We start from the raw sequence: 12877 nt of genomic DNA on the forward strand, positions 1-12877 counted from the left end.
CAGTAAATCCCAGATTCTATTGTTTCTCATTATTTCCATACCATCAGGACTTTGCAAAGCAAATGGCATGAGCTACTGTACTGTGTACTCTTTGCAACACACATTTCAATATATTTTTGTATTAACATACTCTACCATACAGATTGGACAAAATTATACACTTTATTCGTTACATAGTGTAGTGCATGTTCATGTAATCCAGACATTTGACAAAAACAAACTGTCCACCCAATGAAAACAATCAATTATGATTTCGTTTTTTTAGGTTAACATCCTGTGCTTTACAAAATGCTTACGATATATGAACAATCAACATAATAGGATTGTCTGACACAAAATACCTTTGTGTGCTATTAGGTACCGTGTCTGTAGCACAGTGGCTTGGACAAAATAATACAATTGTGAATGCAAAAATAAATTTAACTAAACCAATACATCATGAAAAAAAACACATACATTTGATTAGTGGACATTATTTGATTAGTGGAGGAACTGAGCCCAAAGTCTTGAAGGTGATAAATGTGTACAATGATATACCTTCAATAGTAACAAAAAACAAGGGCAGACATGAAATGTGAGGAATAAATGGCTGTACGGTACCAGCATGTTCAAACAACGTATTAATGCAAGACTTTAAAGCAGTACATTAGTTTAATAATGCAAAATAAACTTTAATACAAAGTTATCATACAGGACACGGACACCACATTTTGTGGCTCACATTGTGGCATATTTGTCTTGAATTTGTGCATAAAAGCAAAAGTGACAATTCTATATTATGCAACAAAAAAACAGGCTTAATTTACAAATACTTCCAGATGAATATCTCTATCTTGACACTGACACATCTATGCTGAGTTTGGAGTCCTTTTAAATGAGCCCTGCCTAAACTGGTTGTCAAGGGTCTCCAATTTGGCAATATATGGGCTTGTGCATCAGGCATGTGCATACTGTATATGGGCATATTTGACCAGACAGACAGACAGACAGACAGACAGACAGACATACAGACCCGAGCACACACACACACACACACACACACACACACACACACACATTCAGGTTTTGTTTATTCTCGTGTTTTTACCGGTAACTCATTTTCAGTGTCGTCGAGTAATACAATATCATAGAAAGAAAACAAAAAACATCACAATACATCAGAAGATCAGGAAAAGAAAAACAAAAGATATACATATTACATAGGTTTACAAATAAAAAGCTAAGACTCTAAGATCTAAAAACAGTTACATATACTGTATTGTGGTGGTCTGTAAAGGTTTTAAAATGACTCAAGGGTACCAATGTGGTCAGTTTCAATGTTGTTTGCAGGTCATTCCATGTATTAGGGCCACAGAAGCCAAAAGCAGATCTACCAAGTTCAGAGCTAACTTTTGGCACACACACACACACACACACACACACACACACACACACACACACACACACACACACACACACACACACACACACACACACACGATGATCATATGCAGTTGGGAGAACTTTACAACCAAGCTTCTCAGGAATATCCCCTACCTACCACTAGCTATACCCCATACCATATAGCATTGTTTCATATGGACTTCCTCTCGTGGTCATCAAGGTTTTAGTGCAGTCTAGCTGCCTATTGTCTGGAGCACTGGTCCTATTGTGCAGGAGATTCATTCCCTGGCAGCTTATGAGGGACCCTCCACTTTTACAGTGGTGACGGTGGCAATGAAACACCGCTGGAAAAGAAGTTCAGGGTCTGGCGGCTGGTTGTCACAGTCCAGTTTCCTGCTCATGAAGTGTTTCCTGAAGCCCTGTGGACCTGCCGCTGGCTCTGCTCCCGAATGGATCTGCACCGCTCTTGGATCTGATGCTGAGGAGTATAGAATAATAATAATAATAATAAAGCTTTATTTCTATAGCACCTTTCAAAACAACGTTACAAAGTGCTTTACAAAAGTAAACATCACACAGCCTTCAGTGTGTGTGTGTGTGTGTGTGTGTGTGTGTGTGTGTGTGTGTGTGTGTGTGTGTGTGTGTGTGTGTGTGTGTGTGTGTGTGTGTGTGTGTGAAGATCAATTACCTGGTGATCTCAAAGGGAGGCCGTTGTCAAGACGACTGGGCTTTGTGGCGATGAAGAGATAACAGAGGACGCACACAGTGATGAGGAAGGCCAGTAGGACCACCGCTGCGATGGACAGACCAACCAGAGCCCCCACACTGAGCATATAGGCAGTGTGTAGAGACCATGAGGACAGAAGCAACGGAGAGGAGAGTGTGTGTGTGTGTGTGTGGGGGGGGGGGGGGGGTGGAGACCAGAGGACAGAATCATGGGAGAGGAGAGATGGTAAAAAGAAATGGTTAAGACTATAGTTACATTGCGTGTGGTTATACATGCATATACAGCCCTTCTAAAGAACAAAACATTTCTGTTGAGCCATTTGTCACAATCTATTATCTCCAAAATATTTGAGACCTAATTGTACAGTCAATTCGTCTACACTGGGCCCTGAGCGGAGCTGTCCATGGTACTGGAATGAAAATGTATAGCTATACTATTGTTTTTAATCGTGTTTATTATTGTGATATTTTATTTTTTATTTTTTATGTGAAGCACTTTGGGCTGCGTTCGAAATGTGCTATAGCCTACAAATAGTTTATTATTAAAGTGATTATGTTTAACAGTTTGAAACAGCCTACAACTTTTGAAATGAATGAGTGTAGGCTATTCAAAAACAGAACATATGTTTATAGCTTACTTACCTTACTAGTTGAATATAGACTAAAACAAGTGTTCCATCCTAATTGAAAGGGGCGGGGTGTGCAACTCCGTGTTTAGTGTTTAATAGTCCGGCAAGGAATTGCTATCCGAGATTTAATTTAGGCTAGATTTATCCGAGCCCATGGAGTTTATGTTGGTTTCAGTTTTTTGTATGATTGGGATTTGACTTCGCAGCAATTGTTGTAAAGTAGCCCGATGTGAGTACTGGAGACTCTCCCATGTGTAATTCAATTAGCCATCAGCCGCTACCATCGCATGAGTAATGAAGACACGTGTGGCTGCTACCAAAAGACAGCTAAGGTATGTTACAAGTTACAACAGTAGCCGAGACGTGAAGAAATTGGGAACCTGATGACAATAAATATCGGTGAACAATGAACATACTGAAAACCCAACACAACCAAATATATGTCAGAACTCCTAAACTAAAGTAGTGTCCTTAAAATTGACCATAAATTGTTGTCGCCTTACAAAGATTTGAAATAATTAGGCTCAACATAGGCATGTATCTACATTTGATGAAATAAAGCAATTAAAAAAGTGATTTGACAATGAGGGAAACAATCAAAATGACCAATTTAACATTTCAAATAATTGTTAAGATCTTTCCTTACCTCAGCCACCACATATATCCATATTCGTATGGGAAGAAGCTGTTGGAATCGTCACAACAATACTTAATGTCATTAAAACCGCAACAGAAGACTGCGGTGCCATCGTTTCCAGGCTTGGGGCACGAGAAGCCGCGGACAAACAAGCCCTCGGCGCTGTTGTAACTGGTGCATTCAGCGCCTTGAATGCTCATATTCATACTAATTAGAACGTTAAGTGGAGCAAAGTGAAGTGAATCATACCGCCACTTTGAAGGAGCTATCCACACAAACAATGGTATGAATGACGTTCAGACTACTCCCGAGTTCCCGCATGCAAGATGGAAAACTCCACATCTGGAGATTTATGAAAACTCTCTCTCTCTCTCTCTCGACGCACCCCCCCTACGCGCGCGCGCGCGCGCACACACACACACACACACACACACACACACACACACACACACACACACTAGTACTACCACTGAATTAACTGAATATAGGCATCCATAGATTTGCGTGTTGGCCTATAAGCTATTATTGTCTCGACTCCACCAGTCCGAAGACATGGGGAGAGAGTAGCCCAAACATTTAGACTCGTAGAGGTTTTTTTCGATTCTGACGAAGATTCGTCAGAATCGAAAAAAACCTCTACGAGAGTCTAAATGTTTGGGCTAGGGAGAGAGTATGTTTTGCACTCCGTCCGTCCGTGTGTCCGTGTGTCGGTCCGCATGGCTGAGGGAAGTAGGGCTGCTGCGGGGGCTGAAGCACCCCCTCCCCCCAGGCACAGCCCCCCCTCGAACAGGAGGAGGAAAAAAATAATAATAATAATAATAGAAATATGTCACATTGTCACGTTATTATTTATATAAATAAAAAGTGGACTGGTTGGAGGATAAAATAAATAGTATTCTTAAACTACACTTGTGACTTTTTTGGTTTGTTTTTATATTTATCATCGTCTCTGCTGCTGACGCTATTTCCGGTTACCTTTACGCACGGGGCGCACGGATTTGAATTTCTCCGGTTAGCCTGACTGTGTGTGTTGTTGTTGTCAACATGGCTCAGAAGAGAATGAGTGATTTCTTTGGTGGGTCCAAGCCCAAATCAAGTCTAGTTCACAAACCCTTCATGAGCACCAGCAGCAGTGTTCAGCAGGGGACGAGTGCTAACGTTGAAGAGGACATTGTCGGAGGAGGAGGACAATAATAAAAACAACAGCAGCAGCAGCTGCAGCAGTGTTCAGCCATGCACCTGCAGCCATGAGCCAGGCGACTACCGTTATTAGTATTACCCTCACGTACATAATTACATTCTGGACACGTAACACACGTTGGATATACAGTAAAGGCCATGATGAGGGAATTAACCACCCCGGAGCGCAAGAGCACATTTGGGGTTTAAGGTAAAGCATTTACTATTTAACTATATTATTTCTCTAATAGTCACTATTGCAGTGAGAAATAATATAGTATTTACTAATTACTATGGCCGCCGTGCCAACTGAATTGCTGAATGCTGCTGCAATTTAATGTTAGATATTAGATTCTGACGGGGAGGGATCTATGATGAATGATGACGATACAACACCCGGGTCGCCGAGCCCAAGCGTGCTGCGCTGTCAGCTCGTCTGTTGTATAATAGGGCTATAATTTATATGTTTTGTTTAGATATCGGCGCCTTGCCAATGTCATGTGTAGCCTAAATAGGCCTATGCCTTTTTATGATGCATTTTGTCAGTTTGTTCATATAACTTGCGTGTGGAGAGGGAAAGTAAAAGCCACTTTTCCATGTGAAAATGCGCGAAAACGCGCGCGCACGAGGCACATGCACGCGCATTTTTGCGGCGCGCACCCCCTACTAGACGCTCAGCCCCTGCTAGTATAAAGTACTTCCCGCGGGCCTGTCCGTCCGTCCGTCTGTGAACAGCTAATCTCCGGCACCGTTAACCCAGTCGATGCCAAGTTTTGCACACACTCCCTGGATGCCAATGATGAACCTCTGCCCCAAAATTTCCAGAACGCAAATCGGTACACATGCTCTCCATAGTCATGTGATCAAGACGGGTTTGTTTGATTTCTCATAATCCACCTTCATTGCCTACGATTGGCTTCTAAACTTTTCAGGAGTAGCCCGCTTTGTACCCGTTTTGTACAAATTGCCACAACTACTCAACGCAGCGTACGATTGTTGTGAAACTGTGCATGCATATTCCCACTAGGCTGAGGAAGATGCCACTTGACAGTTTTCAAATCAGCCTCATGGTGGCGCTACAACAGGCCAAGCCGCGTCTCACACACACACACACACACACACACACACGCACACACACACACACACACACACACACACACACACACACACACACTCACACACGTTTATATTGCTCCTAAACATTTTGCCAAACATCACACACACACACTCCTATCCTCCTGGTGGAGACCTGTGCCCAGAAGGGCACTTTTTCTAGTCTGTAATTATTATTTACAGTCAACTAGACTGGTGCCCGGCTGTAGAGCACTGAGTCATAACATGGAACTCCAACGATCCATGCCCCACCCTACCCATCTGTTTGTGTCCCTTTTATGCCCATGTGGAGATTTCTGCATGGATCTGTCTCTCTGTGTCCCTTTTGTCCTATATATGGAGCTTTGTCAGGTATGCCCAAATAATTTATGTGTTGTGATGTCAGAACAGGCTATAGAAAAGAATACCAGCACTCACGTTGTATCCTGGAAGGATTAAAGCTTTATTTTGTTTCCCCCCAGCAGCAAACAACAGTAAGGACTTTTCGGCCCGAGAGCCTTCTTCAGCGTAAATCTAGAGAACACTGTGTAGGTGTCACTTATAAAGAGGACCTATAGGTGTCACGCACATAGCGGGTGCACCTCGAGTTATCTCAGTTTACCTCATACAAGGCAGTTACATCATCATTTTGCTGTTACATAGTTTTTGAGTGGTGCAAACCACTCCAACAACCAGCTTTGTCTGTATCTATGTTTGTGTCTATGTATGTGTGTACCTGTACGTGTGTGTACCTTTTTACCAAAAAAATGAGCATGGTTACTATGGTCACCGACATTACGTCAGACCACAGCTGATCAGGCTATATAAGACCTTGCACCACTCAGTTCACACGGGAGTGATTTTTTTCTACTACAAGAAACATGGTATTTATTAGACAAGAAACAGTAAACAAAAAAATAACACAAAAATAACAGTACCAATATAGTTTGTATATTAAGTATGCGAGATCCATCTGGATCTAAACATTAAAGACAAAACCTGACCTGTGCAGGTCTCTAGGACCCCTCTATAAAGACAGACTCAGATTTTTAAGAAAGATAATAGAAAAAGTTAATAAAGCACACATAGCTGCTCATTAAACCCTATCGGGTGTTCAATTTACAAGGTCAGTGTAGCCTATGGAGTGTTCTATAAAAGCCCCTTTGACCTTGTTGTATAAATGAATGGAGGAGACCAGGCATGCCCTTATTTCTGTATCATTTTATTAAAGACAAAAGCTTAGTCACCAAATTCATGTTCAGTCCACTCCAGCAGTGCTAGTCATCCTGCCGAGCTGAACCTCACACCAGCCGTGCTGTCCCCCAGTGCCCGATCTTGATCTCTGCCTGCTCCCTGTCTCTCTCTAGCTCTTTCTCTAGCTCTGAAATCCAAGCTTATGTATGGGTTTGCGTAGCCTATGTGCATGTATCGTACAAAACAGTGCGCATGGTGTGTGAACTGAACAGGTGACCATTTCTAATTTCTATAGGATGTCAACACAATGTCCCATTGATCACTATGGCCCTGCACGTGGTGTCTCACCAGACACAAGTCACAAGTCCAGAGTACCATGCAGTCACCTGCATGCAGTCATCACTATGCACAGTATACTGCATACTGCAACAGTATATATAAACATTAAACAATATGGAATATTACGTGATGTGGTTCCAATACACAACATCAGTAACCGGTTAATTCTTTCACGATCCCCATCTCTTTTTAAGGGCTGAACAGCCTCACTACCCAGGAACCTCAGAAAGCACACTTTAAGTCCCACCTCATTAGAAAGTCTAGACTGTTTCTAATATGACTCTTTATTTTTAATTCTCTTTTGGCTTTATAAACCTCAGTCTTTACAGGTAATATTGCTATAGACGTCACCAGCAAGTAAAGTTACAGAATAGAAAAGCACACAAATAGTACGTGGCAAATAGTAATAAAAATAAGGTAAATCTGACGTAAAGTAGGACATAACCATCTGCTCTCACTGAACACGTGCCCCACATAGGGATCTCTCAATCATCTGCTCTCACTGAACACGTGCCCCACACAGGGATCTCTCACTGAACACGTGCCCCACACAGGGATCTCTCACTGAACACGTGCCCCACACAGGGATCTCTCACTGAACACGTTCCCCACAAAGGGATCTCTCAATCATATATATACACACCAAGGCTTTTTTTCACGATAGTTTAATTCTTAGCTAAGTTAGCCAAAGCTTGTTTCTCTTGAGTTAGAATACACATAACACTACGTAAAACAGAAAAACAGAAGCACCATTAAGTTCAAGTCTGCAAACAGTGGCTACGGAGTAAAAGCAGGAGGAAACAACAACTCATCGGTCTCACGGTTTCTGTAAATTCAGAACACACAGGTTCTTGTCATAGTGTAGGAAGTAGTCCATTAAAAGTCTTCAGAGCCTCTTAAATAAAAAGGCTCCCAACATCACAGACCTGAACAATTATCTTGTTTGAAACGAGTCAGCGTTTTTGAAAGGAACAAAAAGTCGCCTTTAGAAAGAATGGACGTCTCGTATTCCGTCAAAGTTCCGTTGGATATGTAGATTCAAATCTCCCCCTGCCCCCCCCCTGCCCCCCTCCTGGATCCTCTGGCATCTCGCACCACCTTCTGGGGATGGGGATCGTGAAAGAATTAACCGGTTACTGACCTTATAAATTGAACACCCGATAGGGTTTAATGAGCAGCTACTTTGATGTGTGCTTTATTAACTTTTTCTATTATCTTTCTTAGTCCTAGAGACCTGCACAGGTCAGGTTTTGTCTTTAATGTTTAGATCCAGATGGATCCCACATACTTAATATACAAACTATATTGGTACTGTTATTTGTCTAATAAATACCATGCTTCTTGTAGTAAAAAAAATCACACCCGTGTGAACTGAGTGGTGTAAGGTCTTATATAGACTGATCAGCTGTGGTCTGACGTAATGTCTGATGTAATGAAATCACACCCGTGTGAACTGGGTGACCATAGCAACCATGCTCATTTTTTGGTACGAACAGACAGACAGACAGACAGACAGACAGACAGACAGACAGACAGACACGTAAACTAACAAAGCCAGTTGTAGGAGTGGTTTACACCACTCAAAAAACACACCCGTGTGAACTGAGTGGTGTAAGGTCTTATATAGACTGATCAGCTGTGGTCTGACGTAATGTCTGACGTAATGAAATCACACCCGTGTGAACTGGGTGACCATAGCAACCATGCTCATTTTTTGGTACGAACAGACAGACAGACAAACAGACAGACACGTAAACTAACAAAGCCAGTTGTAGGAGTGGTTTACACCACTCAAAAAACTATGTAACAGCAAAATTATGATGTATGAGGTAAACTGAGATAACTCGAGGGGCACCCGGACCGCTATGTGCGTGACACCTAGGTCCTCTTTATAAGTGACACCTACACAGTGTTCTCTAGATTTACGCTGAAGAAGGCTCTCGGGCAGAAACGTCCTTACTGTTGTTTGCTGCTGGGGGGAAACAAAATAAAGCTTTAATCCTTCCAGGATACAACGTGAGTGCTGGTATTCTTTTCTATAGCCTGTATCTTCCAGAACCTTGCACCCGTGACAATATGACGTGGAAATACTCAACCGAGTGCTTGCTTTTGCTTTCTTCTTGATGTCAGAACAGGCCAGATCCATATATGGACCCTGCGGGGCTCTGTCCAGAGCCCGGGCAGAGGCCTTTTGTGGCGGTTCTGCACAACTGTGGTGACACCGGGCACTGCACTCCTTGTGGGGGTGTGGAACGCGTGTGTCGAATTTGAAGTCGGTGGGGCGAACAGTTCTCGAGTTACGTGGATTACAGCCGTACGTACAGTACGTACAGACAGACATGGTGCATTTATAGATAGACTAGACCTGTACGTGCCCGTCGCAGTCGGCCACCGGCCTACTTGGGAACGATGCCGTTTTAACTGTCAGCCGGTGTCCCACATGGAGATCTGTGTATGTGCCTGTGTGTGAAGACTGCAAACTGAAAAGTGTACTTGGCAATCAATTCGGCCCACTGGCAGAGCCTGATTGGTTTAGCCTCAATTGGCTGAGGCAGAGGCTGGAAATGGCACAGGTGAAAGGAGTTGGCCTCCTTAGGCCCACTGGCAGAGCCTGGCCTAGGTGAAAGGAGTTGGCCTCATTAGGCCCACTGGCAGAGCCTGAACTGTGGGTCCGACCGACTCAATACCTGGCACTGCACTCCCTGTGGGGGTGTGGAACGCGTGTGTCGAATGTGACGGTGGGTCAAACGGTGGTTTGACCCACCGTTTGACGCGTGGGTCAAACGGTTCTCGAGTTACGTGCATTACAACCGTACACACACGTACGCACACAGACGTGGCGCATTATATACAGTAGTAGATTACACTGGGCCCGGTGCTGCGCTGTCCATGGTGCTGAAAATACAATGGATAGCTTGACAGAGAGGAGTGCACATTTTCGTCTCATTTAGTAGCCTATACACTCCAATGGGTCAAGACTCAAGCAAGATGAGTGATTGATTTGTTAAAGGTCGGGTCCCTGGTCGAATCTTGCAGGCATTCCACTTTGCAATGGAAAACAAGCAGAGAGTATTTCAGGTCCTCTTGAACACTCAGTACTCAATAAATGTCCTTTTCATATGTGAAAAGGATTTTTCTTTATTATTTCTGGCTGTTTTCTTTATGAACACATTTGTGAACAAAGCTAGTGGTAAGCATTTCTTTTGCAGATTTGCCACACATTTCGCTAATTTTCTCTAACTAGTAGCCCATAAAACATCATTGATATTCACATCCACCCCTCTGTTCATATTGTGCTCCAAGCTCTACAGGCTAAATCGATAAATGTAATCATCCTGCATGACGATCACTGCCTCGGAAACCCAGGCGTTTTTACTCACTGACAGAAAGACACCCTTTACTTAGAACACACAAATAATCACAGTTTCCATGGAACCAGTAGAAAGAAATCTGCATTTACAGCCTTGACAAAGAACAACCAGTTGCTCACTTGTTAATGGGATTTAATATTTGTGTTAGGGACAAAACAAACATTAATTTCTCTTCATTGTCAATGGCGTTTTTAAAACAAACATTGAACTAAACACAAACATTAAACCTGTAGGCCTATATAGGAGGGACTAGCGGTTTGGAAACTTTCGACCTGGTGGTTGCACAGCACACTGGACGCGTTTTCTGGATTTTTAGCTGCGTTTTTCCGTCCAAATCAGTTTTTTATAATTGTTTTATTGTTTCCACCAGGCCGAAGACATGGGGAGAGAGTCTTTTTTGCACTCCGTCCGTGTGTGTGTGTGTGTGTGTGTGTGTGTGTGTGTGTGTGTGTGTGTGTGTGTGTGTGTGTGTGTGTGTGTGTGTGTGTGTGTGTGTGTGTGTGTGTGTGTGTGTGTGTGTGTGTGTGTGTGCGCGCGCAATTTACGTGAATTGTGAGGCTGAACGCCTGTGCTAGTGTGCTGCCACAAGATCATTACAGACTCGGAAAGAGTTTTTCCCTCAAGCTGTCAGAGCTCTGAACAAGGATACAAGTTTACAACAGTATGTAATGTACCAGTATTTCTCATTCACCAACAGAGCACACTCACCATACAGTATTATTATTTTTCAACAATGTATTTATTTTCCTTTTTTACACACAAATGACAATACAAATATACAAAAAAACAACAACAATGAACAGTACAAGACAATTACTGATATAAAGAAAGCAAAACAATAACCAAAAAAACAAAAACAAAACAAAAGAAAACAACAACAACAGCACTACTCCTCTTCAGCTCCCATACAGTATTATTTAATGTTTTGTTGACAGTCTATTTGCACAACTTTATATCAAACTCACGATAATAGCCATTGTTCAACACATAATATTTTCTGTTATTTGCTATATGTACTGTAATATACTTTGGTTACTAACTTGATTCATTGTGCTGCTGCAAGTATGAGGAAGCGTGATTGAATCCACGTTATCAGTCTGGCCAATGCCAGGCTATCAGCAAGTTTCACCATGACAGAGTTTGGACTCTACCAACTGCTTGCTTTTCTCGATCATCTGACTTCCAGAGTCAGTGACACTGATCAATTTCCAAGACAGGTCATCTCGCCCTTCTGGGCCCCAGTGAAGCCATGCACAGACAGAGTTGGCACTGATCTTCGGGCCAGCAGCTGCTGGATGGCTCTTTCTTCATTTCCCCTTTGGCTTTCTTCTTGGCGGCCAGCATGGGTTCTCCAGAATCTTAGGAAGAAGTCCCATCCTCACAGACTTCCTGACAAACAGTCACAAGTAGAAATTACTCCTGATGTGCTGGTGTTGGTTTCCGCTGCCATCGGTGTATGAATGTGTGGGTGAATGTAATGCACAATCTATGTAAAGTGCCTTGGATAAAGGCGCTATATAAATGCACCATTACAGTATATTCTTCTGTGACAGCTCATCAAAGTAAGGTCATCCAATCCAATCCAATCCACTTTATTTATAAAGCACATTTTTATACAACAAGGTTGAAACAAAGTGCTGTACACAAAGAAATACAAAAAATATCAGGGAAAAAAGCAACAACAACAACAGTACATAAACAGGGCAACATAAGGACAATGCAGTGGAAGCAGCAACTCTTAATCGGTATGTTCAAATGCCAAGGAGTACAAGTGAGTTTTCAGACGTGATTTAAACACAGACAAGGATTGCGAAGCTCTGACATGAGGTGGAAGTTCATTCCACAGTGTGGGTGCTACAACAGAAAATGACCCCCCGGGATTTCAGCTTTGATTTAGGGATCTTGAGAAGTGACTGGTCAGTCGACCTCAGGGCCCTTGTCGATACTTTGGGAGCTACAAGTTCCGATATATAGACTGGTGCCAACCCATTTACAGACTTAAAAGCAAATATTAAGATCTTAAACTGGATCCTGTAACGCACAGGAAGCCAGTGTAGGGAGGCAAGGATCGGGGAGATGTGGTCATACTTCCGTGCCCCTGTTAAGAGGCGAGCGGCCGCGTTTTGGACTAACTGTAGTCGTGACAGACAGGCTTGGGTAACACCAACATACAGTGCATTACAGTAGTCAAGTCGGGTTGAAATAAAAGCATGAATAAAACGTTCAAAATCATTAAAAGTTACAGCAGACTTGACTTTCGCTAAAAGCCTCAACTGATCCCGCCACATGCTACAATGTTCTTAAGCGGTCTCAAGTGGACTAAACTG

The 12877-nt window shown here is 42.8% G+C and overlaps 2 protein-coding genes across 2 annotated transcripts in view; one reads left to right on the forward strand and one right to left on the reverse strand.

The window, feature by feature from the left end:
• Nucleotides 1-1676: 1676 nt before the first annotated feature.
• On the reverse strand, nucleotides 1677-3575 carry LOC306943725 (protein shisa-like-2A; the record flags this gene model as incomplete). Its single annotated transcript, XM_079530253.1, has 3 exons — nucleotides 1677-1861; nucleotides 2072-2208; nucleotides 3385-3575. The coding sequence occupies 3 exons, from the start codon at nucleotides 3573-3575 to the stop codon at nucleotides 1677-1679; spliced, it is 513 nt and encodes a 170-aa protein (XP_079386379.1).
• Nucleotides 3576-4487: 912 nt separating this feature from the next.
• The window catches only part of slc1a7a (solute carrier family 1 member 7a), a gene marked incomplete at its 5' end in the record, with an annotated part of 94667 nt that continues 86277 nt past the window's right edge, over nucleotides 4488-12877 (forward strand). The window contains one exon of the mRNA XM_079530447.1: nucleotides 4488-4765. The remainder of the gene's footprint in view (nucleotides 4766-12877) is intronic.

This window comes from Electrona antarctica (assembly GCF_951216825.1).
Source record: "Electrona antarctica genome assembly, chromosome: 19".
NCBI classification, from domain to species: Eukaryota; Metazoa; Chordata; class Actinopteri; order Myctophiformes; family Myctophidae; genus Electrona; species Electrona antarctica.